At 38.9% G+C, this 19,149-nt stretch overlaps 2 protein-coding genes across 2 annotated transcripts in view; both read right to left on the bottom strand.

Annotated features, from left to right (window-relative positions):
* The window catches only part of THBS4 (thrombospondin 4), a 90,156-nt gene extending 71,016 nt beyond the window's left edge, over nt 1-19,140 (bottom strand). Inside the window, exons 1-2 of the mRNA XM_023214941.2 lie at nt 19,026-19,140; nt 11,084-11,180 (exon numbers count right to left, since the gene is read on the bottom strand). The gene's annotated coding sequence lies outside the window, so the exon portion shown is untranslated. The remainder of the gene's footprint in view (nt 1-11,083; nt 11,181-19,025) is intronic.
* On the bottom strand, nt 15,482-16,009 carry LOC111544435 (histone H3.3). The gene has a single exon (XM_023214945.2). The coding sequence runs from the start codon at nt 15,938-15,940 to the stop codon at nt 15,530-15,532; it is 411 nt and encodes a 136-aa protein (XP_023070713.1). The 5' UTR covers nt 15,941-16,009; the 3' UTR covers nt 15,482-15,529.
* Nucleotides 19,141-19,149: the final 9 nt, after the last annotated feature.

Here is a 19,149-nt window from a genome sequence, read left to right as displayed (position 1 = left end):
TGACCATGTGGATGAGAAGAATGTCTTAAAGGGTGGGGAGCAACAAGATAGAAAGTCCTTGGGTCAAAGTACCTTACTTAGATGGCCTCATGGATCAAACTTCCCACAAACTCTGGACCACTGACCACTGCATACTTCTACCCTGACAGGTGACAGAATTATCAACTTTGATCTCATTTGAGTCACTCTATTATTTTGATCTCTAACTTAGAGCAGCTTAGCATACACCCTAGGAGTTGGGGAAAATGTAGTCTGTTCCAATCAGATAATTTAGGACTTTGTAGACCACAGTAAGGATTCTGGACTTTGTCTTAAGGGTAGCGGGTTTTTGCTGTATCTCTAGGTGTTGTGTATTATGTTTATCCAAAGAATGAACTGTAGAACAGAACTGAGTTGCTTTGTCAGTACAATCATGGTTCATTGCAGTCTTCAACTTCTGGGCTCAAGTAATCCTCCTGCTTCAGCCTCTTGAGTAGCTGGGACTACAGGAACATTCAGCTAATTTTTTGGGGGGAGTAGGATGCGGGTAGAGACAGGGTCTCACTATGATGTCTGGACTGGTCTTGAACTCCTGGCTTCAAGCAATCCTCTTGCTTCCTCCTCCCAAAGTGTTGGGATTACAGGCTTGAGCCACTAAGCCTGGCTGCTTTAACATAACTTTTTAAAAAAAGCAATATAGCTAGGACACTTGGCCCCTACATTTAGTTAGAATGACTCAAAAGAATTTTTTTTGCATTGTCCTGACAAAAATACAAAATTGTAGATGTCAATTAATAAAGGCAGAATAAGAAGTTCATGTATTCTCTTTGGAAACTTGTTTGAATCACTGTTTTTTTTTTTTTTAAGTTTTTCTTCATTGGAAGTAGATTTGATTTTTCACTCCAATCTGGCAATCACAAAGAATTTGAGTGGAAAATAGGATTATGCTGAAAATTCCTTGGAGGAAGGAATGCTTAGTGACTCTCACTATACAACCGAAGAACAGTAATTAGAGCCACAAAGACTCTAAAGGTTAATTCCTTAAAAACTTCCCCTTAATAGTTTCTTGGTTTAGACAGCAAACTATGTTTTCCCGGTTAAAACAGAAGGAACAACACTTTAGCAAAATTCCCTGTCGAATTATTTTCTGAAAAATCAAACAGTAAACAGTTTTCCTATTCTGATTCTCAATTCATCTCTTGGCAATTGGTGTTTTGGACACACACATATAATTATTCAGCTAGGTGGTCTAGGTTGGAATTTCAGTTATTGCTATCCAAATAAAACACTCCTTTTCCAGAAATCAGCAGACTCTGTACTAACTGTTCTTTCAAAGCCTTGGATGAAATCTATATTGGGAACCTGAGCTGTGTCATGAGTACTTTCTACTGCCTTTTTCTCTCAAAGCTGCTGGAGCAAACAGAAGCTTCTGTCATAGAGCCTCAGACTGCAAAACAATCCCATGTCTACCAGTTCTCCAGTTCCTCAACCATTTCCATTGGTGCTTCTCCCAAGATACTTTAAAATAAAGACTACATAAAATATGGCTTTCCTCTTCTTTCTTCACGATCAGGACAAGCTAGTTTTCTACTAAGATATTAATACATATACTGCACTTATAAATAAGCTTCTGCCCTCAGAACAGGGGTCCTCACTCAGGGATGATTTTGTGACCCCCTCCCCACCAGACATCTGGTAATATCCAGACATTTTTGGTTGTCACAACTAGGGTATACCACTACTGGCATCTGGTGGTAGAGGCCAGGGGTGCTGTTAAGCATCAAACAATGTACAAGAGCCCCTCACAACAAAGAATTAACTGGCCCAAAATAAATAGTGCCAATGTTGAGAAACCTTGCCTCCGTGAGATTTGAAATTGTATTGATGTATTTTCCAAATTAATTGGCCATCATATGTACTCTGGATATTATTCAGAGGCAGTGTTTGGAAGCAAATTTTATCCTTTATAGTTGCCATACTTAAATAAAAATGTGGGAAGCCAGCGAGCCGAGATTGTACCACTGCACTCCAGCTTGGGTGACAGAGTGAGACTCTGTCTCCAAAAGAATAAAAATAAATAAAAAATAAAAATAAAAAAATGTGGAACATCCAGTTAAGTTTGAAATTTTTACTTATAATAAAAAATTACCTATTATTCATATGAAATTCAAATTTAAGTGGGCATCTTATATTTTATCTGGCAACTCTGTCTTAGATGGAGACATTTGCCTTAGTTTCTCACTGGTAGACCCACATTTATATCTTAATTTAAACCACTGATTGTACCTAGAAACTGCTTACTATTTTTCTATGTTAATAAAGTACATAAAGTATCTTTCAGAAAGACATTATTACTATGAACACAGCCTTAAAATATCATTAGTTTCTTCTTTGAAAATTATACCAATTTGATTTTCATTGACACCGATATGATGTGTTAATAAACTTTTTAATGCTTTTATGCTCTGCTAGAAGTTGTCTACATTTATTTCAGACCTGGGCTCAGTTTGTTGTAAGATCTTACCCCAAATACACAAATTGGTGTCTTTCATTCTCTTTTCTTGTGGGAGCATCTACTGCTTCATTTACTCTAAAAACCAACTAATTACTATTTGAGAATAATCTGAATAATTGACATTGACATGCCATCCACATCACTAGAAGAAAAGTGACAATAACGCCTCAATGATATTTCAGAGCACTGTGTGGTATGTGCATGAGCCCAGGGCTAGGAGTCACAAGCCCGGCATTTTGGTTGAGGTTCTGCCGCTGGCTTATAACTAGTCTCTCAATGATTCTCTGGGCTTCAGTTTTATTCACAGTTTCCATCCCTGAGGCAGACGGACCCCAAGAAGTGCATCACTTGACAGAGCTCGAGCCTTGAAGTAGAACTTGAGTGAGAACCAGGATCTGAGTAGTAGCTACGTCCTGCAGACAGAACACACATGGTGGACGGTAGTGCCCCCTTTATTCTAAACCAGCTCTTGCAATGGCAGTAAGACTCCTTTTTGGGCCATTCCCTCTTCAGATATTTTAACTCCTGTGGGACTGCCAGCAGGGTGATGCTGAGGTCCAGTGTGGGGAAATGTCCAATCTGACAGTGAATGGCAAGACGATAAAAGGGAAGAGGCCTAGTTCCAAAAAAAACTAGAGCAGAGGTGTATTAGTCCATTTTCACACTGCTGATGGGCAATTTACAAAAGAAAGAGGTTTAATTGGACTTATAGTCCCACGTGGCTGGGGAAGCCTCACAATCATGGCAGAAGGCAAAAAGGAGCAAGTCTCCTCTTACATGGATGGCAGCAGGCAAAGAGAGAATGAAGAAGACACAAAAGCGGAAACCCCTGATAAAACTATCAGATCTTGTGAGACTTATTCACCACCATGAGAACAGTACGGGGGAAACCACCCCCATGATTCAATTATCTCCCACCGGGTCCCTCCCACATTGTGAGAGTACAATCCAGTGAGATTTGGGTGGGGACACAAAGCCAAACCATATCAAGAGGGAAGCTAACCAACCTGGAGGAAGGAAACCTCCATATTTTATGATTATGAGAGTAAAAGAGTTTCCCAATTCCTTTTCTGGAAATCTTTACTTTTCAAGAAAACTATAATACATGCTTTATTCTAAAAACAATGCCAGAGGCTGGGCGCAGTGGCTCATGCCTGTAATGCCAGCACTTTGGGAGGCTGAGGCAAGTGGATCACGAGGTCAAGAAATTGAGACCATCCTGGCCAACATGGTGAAACCCCATCTCTACTAGAAACATAAAAATTAGCTGGGCGTGATGGTGCACGCCTGTAGTCCCAGCTACTTGGGAGGCTAAGGCAGGAGAATTGCTTGAACCTGGGAGGTGGAGGTTGCAGTGAGCCGAGATCATGCCACTGCACTCCAGCCTGGGCGACAGAGCGAGACTCCGTCTCAAACAAAAACAAAAACAAAAACAAACAATGTCACAAACAAAACATACTGTGCCCTATGTTCCAGGTTATAAATATCTCTAACATATGTCATTTCTCCAGAGTCTCATGGTGCTCTGCCAGCCAGGCAGAAGAAGGATCAGGCCCCCCTTTATACAAAACAGGATACCAAGACTCAGGGAAGTTAAGAGAACTGCTCAGGCCAATATACAGCAGAGCCTGGACCCCAGTTCTCGAGAATTCACATCTAGTGCTCATTCCTCTGTGCACACTCTTTTTACAAAGTTATAAGATGCTTTGTGGTTTGGGTATATTAAAATACATTAGAAATGAATTAACTTATTCACAAACTTGTCAGGTCTTGTAAATTAAATTTGAAGTACACTTAATTCAGATTACTGCAAATTTGCTAATTAACCTTTAATTATGCTTATTTGTATTACACATGGAAATAAACAAGCTGCTAAACCTTGAGAAATTAATAATCTATTTCTTTCTGCAAATGCATGAAAAGCTGGAGAATATCAGAGTAAAAAGGAAGACATCTACAATGTTTTCTGAATTTTTTGTTTAGTAGCATTAAGGCACTAAAATAAATATTAACAAAAGGAGCTAAGAAAAACAATAAGGAAAACCCACCCTATCCCAAGATACATCAAGGGCAACTTTTCCATGTGAACGTTGTTTAATTACTGTCATTTTCTGAGCTCTTATTATTATTCTAAATTTAAAATTTTTTCTTTTTCTTTTTCTTTTTTTTTTTTTGCTGGGCGCAGTGGCTCATGCCTATAACCCCAGGACTTTGGGAGGCCGAGGCGGGTGGATTACCTGAGGTCAGGAGTTTGAGACCAGCCTGGGCAACATGGTGAAACCCCCTCTCTACTAAAAATACAAAAATTAGCCGGGTGTGGTGGTAGGCGCCTGTAATCCCAGCTACTCAGGAGGCTGAGGCAGGAGAATCACCTGAACCCAGGAGGCAGAGGTTGTAGCGAGCCACGGTCATGCCACTGCACTCCACCCTGGGTGAGAGAGCATGACTCTGTCTCAAAAAATAAAATAAAAATAAAAAATAAATAAATTGTTTTGTATTTTTTCACTTACCATGTGTAAGTGAAAAGTGAAAGTTACACATGGTAAGTGAAAGAATAAAAAACAATTTAAAATTTAGAATAATAAGAGCTAAATAACATGAAAAGTTGTGGCTTTGCCCTAGTGGAGAAACACTTCTCTAACCTTTTATCTATTTGTTCACCTCTAGTCTTCTGAATTTCTAAATCAAACCCGTAGGCCACAGTGGCAGGAAGACTGTAGCAGATGAGAAGCAACAAGGGGCCATCCTAGCGTCCTGCAAAAGTCTGAGTCTACGGGACCCAGATCTGCATCTCCAGAATGAACACAGAGAAATGTTCCAGGTCACCAACATGTGGGAGCGCCTACCTGGAAGGCAGAATCCTGACTTCCCTAGGCCAGTCCAATGTGGTGCTGGTCCCACTCACAGAGTCTGAACAATATCATCTACACAAATTCATCATCCCTCTAACATGGATAATCTAGAATTTTTCCATTTTCTCCATTTTGTGGGAGAAAACCAAAACCCTAAATCAACCATGAATGACACTTTAAAAACCTGGCTTCCAGTTTCAGCTCAGTCATGGTGGCTGGGGTTCCCTGCGAAAGCTACTGTCACATGTGGAAACTGAGGAATCTGACTAGATTTTCAGACCCCTTTTAGCTGTAATGCTTAGTTCCTTTATCTTCACCTCTCTGGCCCTGAATCATGCAGGCCACATTAGCAGCATCCCAAGTTATGAATGACCCTCCCTACTACTTACTACCACATCCTCCCTGTGCTCAGCAAGACCTTTAACTTTTAAAGAAACAGATTTGTAGAAGAAGGTTTAAAACCCAGGATACATGAAGAGCTTCTCCAGAACCTCTCAACAAGCTGCTTTTTGATGATAAATACCAGATGCTCCAGAGGGCGATTAACTATGCAGACAACTTGCATGTAAATTACACAGTAACACAAGAAAGGGGTCTTCAGAGATATAGGATTTCATTTTGAATTTGGCAAAGGCATCTGCTTCTGTCCCCAAAGGGGAGTAGTTTAGAGCTGGTTTAGGTTCATTCATACATCTAACTAATTGTGTCACATCAATTAGTTAGATGTGACCTTTAACCTAACCTTTCCAAAAGCTCACTAGGTTCAAAACCATTCCTTCTCTTTTTCTCTCTCTCCCTTCTCCTCTTCCTCTCATCCTCTGCCCCTCTGATCTCTTTTTTGCTCCTTCTCGTTTCCCTAAATATTGCCTGAACCTCCAATTCACTTTTAAAAGTTTATGAAATGTTTGTAGTATTTAGGCATTTATAAAGGTATAAGGAATAACTCAAGAAACATTAGTTCCTCCTACTTAACTAAAGTTTGCAGTATTCAAACTGCAAATTACTGAAGCCTCCTCTATATCCCTCTCCTAATAATATCGATTCCCCTACCCCTTCTCCATCCCAGGAGTTAACCACAATACTCTACTTGCCACCCACTCACCTGTGACAGATCATAACATGGAATTTTAAGAAAACACACTTGTTCTTAGTGAGAAATTTATATTCCCTGTTCTGTTAATTGGGGAATTCAGTTAAAATTTTAAAGAGAAAGACAAATTTTTTTTTTTTTCCCCAAATGATCTTTCATTAAAATAACAGTTCCTCTACCTACCTCCTGCTGTAAGGGGTATGCACTAATTAAGTTTCCCAGCACCATCAGTGCTATTTTGTTCAGAAGTCTTTTTCTGATTCTGTGTAAATTTTAGGCTCTTTTATGTTGTTCTTAGGTTTTCCTTTTTTTTTTTTTTTTCCTTCTGGAGTTTCCTCAGCTGTCCAGTGCTTCTCTACTATCTCCAATTACAGAACTCGCCACAGTGACATTTACCGCTTGGACAATTTCTTCTTGAATATGAAATGCTCTCTCTCCCTGCACTCTGCTCTGCACCAAGTGATTATAGTTGACTTTCTCTGCACCCTTTCTATTTAAAAGATTTGATGAAAAAGCATGAACATCGTTCACATTAGGAAAGAGCATGGGGTCATTAAGAGGGGACTTGCCAGCTTTTCTGAGGCAGCATGACTGTTATACAAGGCAAAGTGGTCTCCTGTTTCTTTTTGGGACATGCTAATGGGTTAGGGGCAGGAGAGTCATCCTTAGCGACTGGGTCTCCCCTGACATCCATTGAGGGTATGTCAATCTCCAATGCTAGGGCTGAGAAAAAACTCTGTTTTCATTAGGCCCAGCAGATGTGTCTTGGTAGAGGTGCCCTTGAGGTAGTGTGGCTTCAGATTCACATCTTTGTCAGTCAGCTACTGAAGGTAGTGGCTGGATACCCAAAGAACAAAACGCCTGTTGTAGGGTACCCACCAGTATAACCCCAGTATTAGATGCTGGTAGGTTTGTCATTTCACTATTAATGATAGTTAACAGAAGCAAGTGCATGGTATGGTATAAAATATGGGACTAGAAAATGTCTAATGATTGGACTCAAAGTTCAAATTGAAAATAGAGATACTACACTGGCTTTTTCCAAATAATGCTTTTAAGTATTTTCCAAATTCGTATTGTTTTTCTTCTTATAACTTACTTACATCTTTGGTAAATGGTTAATTTGAAGAACGTCTATGAAGTAAATATGGTTTAATGTAAAAATCATGGCTTTGGAGACAAACAGAACTGGGTAAAAATCCTCATGTAATCACTTTTTGAAACAAGATATTTACCCCTGGTGCCTCCAACTCCAAATTCCTTAGCGTGGGTAAATAGGCCTCTGACTGTGCCTGCAGTCTTATTTCTCATCATTATCTACCACCCACTTTACCCTCCTGAAATGTTGAATTATACGTACTTCTCAGACCACAATATACTATTGCTCTATTCCATGTTTTTACTTCAGCTATTTTCTGTCTGGAACACCTCCCCTGGTATACCTCCTCCAGGAGTGCTTTACTGACACTGTTTCGTCCCCAAGCCCTCTGCAGATGGGTGAATAATTCCTCTTCTATAACCTCACCACTTAATTCTCTCCAACAGCACTCACCACACAGAGTGGACGTTACTGTGTTTATCTCCTCCATGTACGCCATTCAGTAATAAGAGCTACATCTGATTGATCTTGGTATCATTGGTGCCAGCATTTAGTAAACTCAATAAATATTAGTTGGATTGAAAGGGTTATATCTGCAAAAGGAGTACATCCCTTCAGTTATTGTGAGGAAGAATTCAATATATGCCACTGCTAGTTCTGTTACCCAAACTTCTCCCAAAATATTTCTAAAACACGACAACAAATATGTAGTATGTGCAAAGAAAAGATATATTGACAGTCACCTCTAGATGTCGTTTTTGTACTCCAAACATTTTCTGGAGAAAAATATGTTCAACAGAGATGTAACTATATTTGCCAATTTTAAGATAACATTTGGCTTATGGAATCCAAATAAAGAGACGACGATGCTCATGGACCAGGTGAGAAGTTTTACTGAGAGTCAACTGGTCTCTCTAATTTTTGTAAGTTGTTGGCGATGTCCATAGGTACAAGTTATCTTGAAGAATAAATCTAAAACTAAGCTGTTTTAAAAACAGGTTCAAATATATAACGAAGACATCTACATTTTAAAAAATCAGAGAAAAGAAAATTTTTCTTTAGAATAGAGACCCTCTGGGAATGTTTTCTTTGGCCTGAGGAAGCCTCTACTACAATTCCCACCCCTAACCCTTCCTCCCCTCACCAGTGCACACATATATGCTCTCTTGGAAGCCTCACTCCTGGATATTCATACTAAGTCACTGGTCCACACTGGAAATACACCTCTCTGGACTTGATTTGCTCACTCTCCTCTTATCCTTTTGGCTTTCAGTGCTACGGTTAACTTTGAATGAAAGTTGAAGGTCACTTAATTATCCATACCAACAAATGGAGAAAAAGGCATATAAATTATGCTTATTCATCCCAGGGATGGGACAATAAGGCTGTCCTAGGATGGAAATGAGAGCTGGGGAATGGAAGGCTGTGGTGGCAATAACAGAAGGCATGACATATTGGGAAGCCAAAAGATGGAAATGCCTTGTAGTCAAGGGTCAGCAAAAGGAGGAAGGCTCCAGTTACTGAGTAGACGTGGGAGGAGAAAATGCAATGGAGGGAGGACACAGACACCTGAGGAAACCACCATAAGGAGGGGTAGACTTTGTGGTCAAAAGCAAAGGGTAACTTTGAGACATTGGAAACTGAAGAAGCAACAAAAGTTCTATTCTTTTAATAGTTGAATATGCTTTGTGTCCATCAACTATAAGCATCTATTATGTGCCTACTAAATGCTGTGGGGGATATAAGAGTTAGTCCCTGCATTTGAAGTAAATATGAGTGTGCAGTTTGATGCAGGGGCAATCAAATGGTGTAAGTACAGTAATACAAACTAACAATAATTCACAAGTATTTACATACTGAGACATTTTATCAAGAAGTTAACAATATGCCATTCTCCCATATACCTACTCAGTATACTTCTTGGGTTGATTTTAATGTTTCTGCTCAGCACCTTGATGAACAGGGGAAGCAAGACAGTTCCAAAAGTTATGAACAATATCCAGCTGTAAACACCATTTCAAACTCATTGGACCCTGTTCTTTCCTCTTCCTAAGTCACTTTCACTACTCAAAATGTACACTAATTTCTTTTAGTTTGCTAAAATGGCATTTAAAGCACTGATGTGAGTAATGACTGCATTTCAAGAGAAAGTTCCATAAATTGAGGTATCAGACCATATATATCTCATTTTACACAACTGATATGCTTACGGATTGACAGAATTTTTATATATGGACTATTTTTAAATGCTAGGGGAGTTTGCCGTTTAAAGCAATTTATATATAAACCAAGGAATCTTTCAATAATGAATCTTTCCCTAGGCAAATTTTAAAATGACAGCATTTCACAAGGCAGGATTTACTTGTTCTTCATTATCGATGGTAGCCTATTAATCTGGAAAAGTAACATAACTCCCTATAAACTAAACAATACATATAATTACTTAAGTTCTGAAAATAACTAAGATCATTTTATACAGTCATTTTTAAACATTTCAGAAAATGGGATCATATCCATAACTTTCCAATTACTACCATAAAAAAGGAGGCATGTGAATTTAGTATTTTTGCTCCCTAGTAGACTTGGCTAATCCAATGGAGAAAATATGAATAAATATATCTATTTTTTCACTGTTTGGTGTAAACAAATAAAGCTTGATATAATTATTCCTCACAGGGATAGTATAAGAAATGGATAAGCTATAAACTGTTAGTGGGTTTAGAATTATAGTAATTCGTATTATGCCATAGCCCCTTAATTTCAGTAATATGGCTGCAAGAACTAGTGATCCAGCAAATATACATATATTCAAAAAAAGCGTTTTAATACATTGCTTTTGTTTTTCTTAAAGCAAACTCTGAAATATATCTTCAGACAAAACAGAGAATGCTGGATTGTTTGTAGATTATATTAAGGATTCCAGTGATTTCCAAGGTTGACTGAATCCTAGGGGTGTAGGGCGGTTACCCAGTCCTAAGATGATTTCCTGAAGAGCATCTTTACTCCTGGTTGTCCATCCTAATTCATTGTTCCTGATTCTAGAGAGCCATGTGGCCACTGAACATAGCTCAGCACCACTTCTGGGAAAACATTTAAATGGCATGGTCTTGCTGATGAAAAGATGTCCGAAGTACAAAGTTCCATGAAGGCAGATGGTCCACATTTTTAGCTGCCATCTGGTTGAATGCTCTGGATATTTCATGTGCCCATTTTTTGCATCACATGCCATTACATTACCTTTAATTCTTTTTAAAAACATCTAGTTTCAATTAAGTATAGGCTCACAGGCAGTTGTAAAATAAATGTACAGGGATGCTTCTCCCAATTGTAACATCTACTGTAACTATTGTATGATATTAAAACCAGGAAAATGACATTGGTACAAACCACAGAGTTCATTCAGATTTCACTAAATTTGGGTCTGGGTCTATGTCTGTTTCTCTATGTCTCTTTTTCCTTATAAGGTCATCTTTATTAGGCTGATATCATGCTGCTACAAAGGAATACCTGAAACTAATTTATGAAGAAAAGAGGTTTAATTGACTCACAATTCCATAGGCTGTACAGGAAACATGGCTGAGGGGGGTCTCAGGAAACTTAAAATCATGGTGGAAGGTGAAGGGAAAGCAGGTACGTCCCACACAGCTGGAGCAGGAGGAAGACAGAGAAGGGGGAGATGCTACACATGTTCAAACAACCATGACTCATGAGAACTCATTATCATGAGAATAGCAAAGGGAGGAATCCCTCCTTGATCCAATCACCTCCCACCAGGCCCCTCCTCCAACATTGGGGATTACAATTTGACATGTGATTTGGGCAGGGACACAAATCCAAACCATATCAGTCACCAATCATTGGATTTGGAGTCCATCCTAATCCAGTATGATTGGGTTGTTTTCTTGTTGTAAGTTTTAAGAGTTATTTGTATATTTTGGACCCAAGTCCTTTAACAGATATATGTTTTGTGAATTTTTTTCTCCCACTTTGTGGCTTCTTGTCATTCTCTTAATAGGAAATGTTGTATTTTTATTATCAATTGTATATATTTCTTTTCTGTTGACACTTCCTCTCTGACCCACTGATCACGTAAAAGTTTGTTAATTTCCAAGTTTTTGGAGATTTTGCTGTTGTCTATTATTGATTTCTAGTTTAATTCCAGCATAGTCAAGTGATACATTCTGCATTATTTCATTAAAAACTTTTGTTGAGGTTTGCTTTATGACTCACAATAGCCTATTTTGGTGAATGCTATATAGGCTCTTAAAAATAATGTATGTTCTGCTGTCACTGGGTGGAACATTCTATAAATGTCTGTTAGATCCTGTTGTTTAATTCATCTATATCTTTGCTTATTTTTTGTCTAATAGTTCTATCAATTGCTGAGTGTTGGGTATAACTATAGCTTATATGTTATAGTTAAAATTATGGATTTGTCTATTTCTTCTTTCACCTCTATCAGTTTCTGCTTCATGTATTTTGAAGCACTGTTGTTTGGTGCACACATTTGGGATTAATATGTCTTCTTGTGGATTGATCCATTTATCATTATGTAATGTCCTTCTTGTCTCTAGTAATTTTCTTTTCTCTTAAGTCTACTTGATATGATACATATATATATGTGTGTGTGTATATGTGTATATATACACACACGTATATATACACACACATACTACTTTTTTTTTTCCTGATCAGTGTTTGCAAGGTATAACTTTTCTATCCTTTTAGGTTCCATCTACCAATGTCATGTTTGAAGGAAGTTTCGATGGACAGCATACATTTGACTTAGGTATTTTATCCACTCTGCCAATTTCTGTCTTTTAATTGGTGTATTGAGATCAATTTTACATTTAGAATAAGTCTTGGTATTTTAGGATTTAAGCCTGACATTTTGTTACCTGTTTTCTGTTTATTCTCAACTTCTCATTTCTCTGACTACCTCCCCACCTCCAACCTATCACTCCCCTGCTGGCCCCTTGCCTTCTTGTGGGTTACTTGGACTTTTAAAAAAAAAAAAACTATTTTGATTTATGTAATATTTCTGAGTATATCACTTGTACAGTTCTCTTAGTGGCTACTCTCAGTATTACAATATACATATTTAACATCATAGTCTATTGGCATATGGGGTTTCACCACTTTGAGTGAAGTGCAGAAATAAGGCTTTATTATTTCCATTATTTACTTCCATTACAAGGTCCTTTTTTCCACCTAAGACCCTTTACAAACCTCACTTTTTAAGTATAATTGTCCTATTTCCTCAACATAAATTGAGCACAATGTCAGATGATAATATTATCATTTTGGTTTCATTCAATTCTTTTTCATACAAAACACAGCAGGTTTACCATGCCGGAGGAGCAAAATGAATCCCTAACAGTATATATCATGGCCTGATCACCTTCACATAGCTACCAAATACATGAACTTGGCTTTTTATGCTTCTGGGTAACAAAGACGAAGCCATACAACTGTACAAGTTTAGCTAGACGTCAGGACAGTTGAGCCCCCATCATGCTGAAGCTACAGAGTTCATCTTCTTTCAATTCCTGGGGCAACTCCTAGGGTCCCATCCCTCTTCTATCATCCTCAGGACCAACTTTTAAGTGGTACAAAAATCCGGATTTCGAAATAAAACTTTTAACATAATTGGTAAAATATAAATTGACCTTGTTACATTCTGGGGCCAACTTCATTTCCATTTAAAAAAACTGAACGAATATTTAAAGAATATCTGTTTAAAGAGGCACCTAATCATTAGCCTGTCCATGGCTCTCCCTTGATTTAGGCTTTAATACTAATTTACATTTGACTTTTACCACTGTCAGCAATGCTCCCATTTACTTTTTACTAACCCCTGATATAGTCTCTAAATTATTCCCTGTCTTTTTTTGTGTGACAAAGTCACTCTGTCACCCAGGCTGGAGTGCAGTGGTATGATCTCAGCTCACTGCAACCTCTGCCACCTAGGTTCAAGCGATTGTCTTGCCTCAGCCTCCTGAGTAGCTGGGATTACAGGCGTGCGCCACCATATTCAGCTATTTTTTTTTTTTTTTTAAAGTAGAGATCATGTTTTACCAAGTTGGCCAGGCTGGTCTGGAACTCCTGACCTCAAGTAATCCTCAAGTGGTCTGCCTGCCTTGGCTTCCCAAAGTGCTAGGATTACAGGTGTGAGCCACTGTGCCCAGCTGTCTTTTTAAATCCCCAATCTCCTTCTCTCAGGCACTTTTTATTTGTTTTCTAATGTAATAGGGAAATTTGAAGGTAACTGATTTGATCTACTCAGCACCCCATAGTTCCCCTTGAAACTTCCTTCAGTGTCAGAAAGAGAGTATGTCTCTCATTTTCAATGCCAGCCCCACTGCTCAAGCTCCGGATCTCAGCCTCAACTCTTAGGGCAATTCCTAGGATCTCATCCTTCTTCTCTCCAGCATCTTCAGACTTTTACTCACTAATAGCCAATTTTGTCCTCATATGTGTGTAGATTCACCATATCATCTCTTTCAAAAACTTTGAGTCTTTCACTCCTGTCCCATTTCTCTTTTTCCTTTATCAGTCATATTCCTGATGCTTTTAGACCTGTCCTTATTGTTTATACCCTTGTCTCCAGTAATCCCTTGCCACTGGATTTCTAACAACCTCCTCTATCAAATATGCTCAGCAGAAGGGTGCCAAGTGACCTTCCTCCAATAATATTCAGCAACATTTTACATAACACTTTTACTTTATGTAATACAGTTTATGGGTTTATAAAATGCTTCTTCTTATAATGTCCATGTAACAATAGCTGTCTACCTCCCATCCTTGACTACATAAATCCACTAATATTGTATTTGGACTTCTACTTGTCTTTACTTTCTCAAAACTACAAATTCCCACGCCTTCCAATTCTGGTTCTCAAGTTAATCAATCAATACTCTCCCTGAGCAGTCTCCAGCTTATAACCAAACCCAGCATTCATTTACTCATCTTCAGATTCCTTGCCATAGTCAGTCCCATTTCTATACCTTCACTCATATAGCACAGCCCACATGCAAAGCCTTACTCTGCGCCAATCTAAATGCAATGTACCCACCCTTTGAGATCAGCTAGCATCTTACTTCTCTCATTAGACTTTTGCCAAGCATTGCAGTACATTCAGGTCTTTGTCTAAAACCATATTAGACTTGTCTTCTTGACAAAAATGGTACTTCCTAATAGTCTCTAGTTAGTTCAAATATGTGGGCCTTGTTTCATCACCTGTGCCTCTTAAAGCTTGAACGTAAGTTTTTGCACAATCACAGCTCACGGCAATCTTCTCCCTCTGGGTTCAAGCGATCCTCCCACCTCAGCCTCCCAAGTAGCTGAGACTATAGGCACACACCATCATGCCCAGCTATAATTTTTGTGTTTCTGTTGAGAACTCCTGGGTTCAAGCAATCCTCCTCCCAAAGTTCTAGGATTACAGGTGAACATGAGTTTTTATTCCCTGACAGCCTTGCAGTGTGCTAGGCATACAGAAGCTGCTTAATAAATTTGTTTAATGGTGTAATACTAAACAAATATTATTTACATAAATAATAACAGTAATATCATGGCATTGATATCTCCACTTTGAGTGAAACTGGGCTTTTTTTTTTTTTTTTTTTTTTGCCGTCAATAAGAAATTTACTTGTTTTAAAAAAATCCAAATGCTGACATTGTCCAGAAAAATTTAACAGGTTTATTTATAATTATTATAAAGTTGAACCGCTGAAACTTGTTCACTGAAACATTTTAACTTGCATTAATGCTTTACGCCTCTGCATTTATATTAAAAATTCACACACAAATGAAAATGGAAAAACTGCCAATACCTGATTTCTGTCCCCTATTTTTCCACTCGCAATCATATACTTAGGTACCTTTTGACCCCATGGAAAAAAAATATCTAACGTTCAGAACTACCAATAACAGGAAGAAGAGAATTTTTTTTTTTTTTTTGAGAATGAAATGTTTCCCATCATAGTGGATTCTTAAGCACGTTCTCCACGTATGCGGCGTGCTAGCTGGATGTCTTTTGGCATAATTGTTACACGTTTGGCATGGATAGCACACAGGTTGGTGTCTTCAAAAAGGCCAACCAGATAGGCCTCACTTGCCTCCTGCAAAGCACCGATAGCTGCGCTCTGGAAGCGCAGATCTGTTTTAAAGTCCTGAGCAATTTCTCGCACCAGACGCTGGAAGGGAAGTTTCCGAATCAGAAGTTCAGTGGACTTCTGATAACGTCTAATTTCACGGAGCGCCACAGTACCAGGCCTGTAGCGATGAGGTTTCTTCACCCCTCCAGTAGAGGGCGCACTCTTGCGAGCGGCTTTTGTAGCCAGTTGCTTCCTGGGTGCTTTACCACCGGTCGATTTGCGGGCAGTCTGCTTTGTACGAGCCATGGTACAGAGACCTCCTTACTTACCCCCCCTTCTCCTTCGGCTGGAGCTCGGCGAGCGAAAGGCGGAGCTGGCGTTAGAGAGCGACGGCCGAAACTGGGCTTTTTAATGGACTACACAGGAGGCTGCATGAGGCAGTATGACACAGTGGTTAGGAGTAAAAACTCTGAAGCCAAAACTGCCTGGGTTCAAATCTTGGTTCTACCACCTACTGGCTATATGGGTACTGATATTTTCTTCTGTTTTTAAGGAGGGACACAAAGATGTTAGTTAACCTTAGGAAGGTATCTGTGTCATGAAATCATTATGGAGATCAAGTGAGTTATGTTAGATACTTGAAACAACTTCTGGCATGTAGAAATTGCTCCATAAATGTCAGAAATTATTAAATGTTCATTACACATAAAATGATAGCATCTCAGAGATAAAACAGCTTTTGCTTTATAAATGAATGAGCAGAGGTATCAATGCAAAATGACTGGCTCAAGTGCATATGGCTAATCAGAAGCCAAGTCAAGAACTCAGCTCTCCTGATTTCCATTCAGTGTTTGTTCTTTACCCTCCTTAAGGATTTTATATCTGGACACAAACTACAGAATCTTCAAGTTCAAAGGGATATTTAAGACTTCACAATTTAATTTTCCCATAAGGGACCATATACTGCACCATCACTTGTCACAAACCTTTCATCTTTCCCAACAGCACCATTTCCCAGATTCTTAATCATTCAGACAAAAAGAGCCTAACAAACCTTGCACGGTGGCCCCCAAGTTAAGAAACACACGAAGGATGGGTATGGATGCCAAGGTCAGGTTGCCTAAGTTCAGATGACTATCACCACATGAAACCATTTTTAATGATCATCTTTTGAAAAATAAGATTTCTTTTTTGGGGAAAACATTGTCTGGGATACTCATTATAAAGCTGTGATTCAGGCCATCCCACACAAACATGGATGTTTTGCAGATAGTATTCTTCCCAGTAGGAATCTGAAATTATGATTTTGATGAACTCTGAACAATACTCTAAAGCAGCCAGGAAAAGGCACAGGAGCCAACTAACCATACCAGGCATAATTTCTGAAGGTTTCAATTTTCTGTGCGGTTCTCTGCAACAGTATTCAGCCTGTTTGTGCAATTAGCTATGTTAGAGTTTTTAAATTCAATCTAACAGATACAGACTCTCAAGAGGAACTGCAGCAATAAAAGATTGCTATTATCTATGCACTAATAAACATGTGTGTAAGGATTCTTTCATCAGATGCAATGACATGCTATTCTGGTCTCAATTTGACACTAAGAGATTTAATTTCTCTTCAATGCAAATGAAATCACTGTATGTAGCAGCAGCAGTACAGACGAAGGCCAAACTGAGTAACTGTGTTACGTGTCCACTAAGAATGTTCATACAGTCCTCTCAGTCCTGCTACAAATAAGGCTCAGGAAATCCACATTCTTTCTGTATTATTGTTTTAAATGTCTCATTGTAGTATATGGACCTTGAGCTTTATGGCTTAGGATTTTTTTTTCTTTTTCCCTGCTTTGCCTTTGTCAGTCTGTGGCTTGGCATTTTTAACCCTCAAAACAGGGAGGTTCCATTACAATCTAAAAGTTGAATTACTTTACTTTCCTTATACTGAAGACTCAACAGATAGTCTCCACTGATCACACAGAGGATGCATTGTCCCACCTTTGTGTTTCTGTAGTATTTTGCTTATATTTCTAACCCTACTCGTGATTATCTGACTTGTTACACGTTGGTGTGTGTATGTCTCCTTTGTGCACTGTAAACTCCTGAGGACAGAATTCATGTTTTATATATTTCTGTACTGTTTCAGAGCCTTATGATGTCTAAGACATAGGGCCTGCTCAATAAATGTTTCGATCGTTTTAATGGTACATATAACATTTTCCAGTTATACAGTTATTATTAATTAATTCTCATTTCTGATATATATCTCTTTTTCATTTCTGAGAACTCTTGTTTTTGAAACATGTAAAAAAGACTTTAGCAGGCTGGCACTGTAATTTAGATGACTATGTAAACAGTAAGGGAGTGCCTAGCAATTATTTGTTGAATAGTAATTTTATGAAAAGTTGCAGAGGTTTCTTCTGAGTTTTAGTTGTTTAAGAAGACTCGACCATCTCAGTGGGATAGAGGAAAGAACTCAAGAGGCATGACTGGGAGGGTATCAAAGAAAGACTACTGTGCTTTCTAGAAAAAAGACCCAGCACCCAAGTTCTAACTCTGAGACCCAGTCATACATTTGGATCATAGCATTTCCAAGACCAAAATTTCCTCTTTAATAGTTTTTCTGAGAAATTGTCAGGTTTAACGTCAAGAAACACTTAGTCCGTGCTCATTAGGCCCACAGACATGACTAGCTACATGATTCGCAGGGCCCAGCCCAGAATAAAAATGCAGAGCCCCTTGTCCAAAACTTAAGAATTTCAAGACAGTGACTGAAGAGCATCAGCCAAATGAGGAGTACTTTTAAGCATGGAGCCTTGTGTGGCTGCACAGGTCCCACACCTATGAAGCTAGCCCTCTTCTGTGAAAGACAAAAGGTTTGTAGCTAGGGAGAGAAGCTACAATTCAAGTATGCACAAGGGGCTGCAGGAACCCAGAGCTCCTAACTTTGTAAAAGCATCACTGGGAATGTGAGTTAAGCTCATTTTTGAGGGAGAAGTTGCATAGGGAAGAAAGATATTCCAGACAGAAGGATCTGCACTGAAGGTGGGCAGAATTTACCTGACGTTCAGAAATACTGTAACTTTTAAGCAGGATGGTGCCAGTGAACATGAGGGTGAGAACAGATTGAGGGCGGAAAGGTAGGCAGAGGCCATATCTATGGGAAAAGGGGTTGGAACAATTACTGAGTGCCTCCTGTGTGCCAACTTCTTTCCCTCCATGACATTTTAAACACCACAATCTTGTAAATACTAAGTCATCCCTATTTTACAAAGTTAATTTAGGCATCACACAGATTTAATGTTCAAAGGGTTTGAAACACTCTAGGGATCTAATAAATATTAATATTTGAAGAATTACTGGTGGGTCTGTCTGACTTAAAGCGCAGAACTCTTACCCTTTAGGCCAAGCTGCTCCTAAGAGTTCTTTTTAATCCCTCCAGTCATTCTCGCCCCTATCTCTCAAGAGCCCCCAAACTGCCCTTCTCTCCCTTCGCCACGCCCCCGCGTTTCCACGTGCCG

Source organism: Piliocolobus tephrosceles, chromosome 4, assembly GCF_002776525.5.
Source record: "Piliocolobus tephrosceles isolate RC106 chromosome 4, ASM277652v3, whole genome shotgun sequence".
NCBI lineage: Eukaryota > Metazoa > Chordata > Mammalia > Primates > Cercopithecidae > Piliocolobus > Piliocolobus tephrosceles.
Note: the sequence above shows the minus strand (reverse complement) of the source record. Positions and strands in the feature narration are given on the sequence as shown.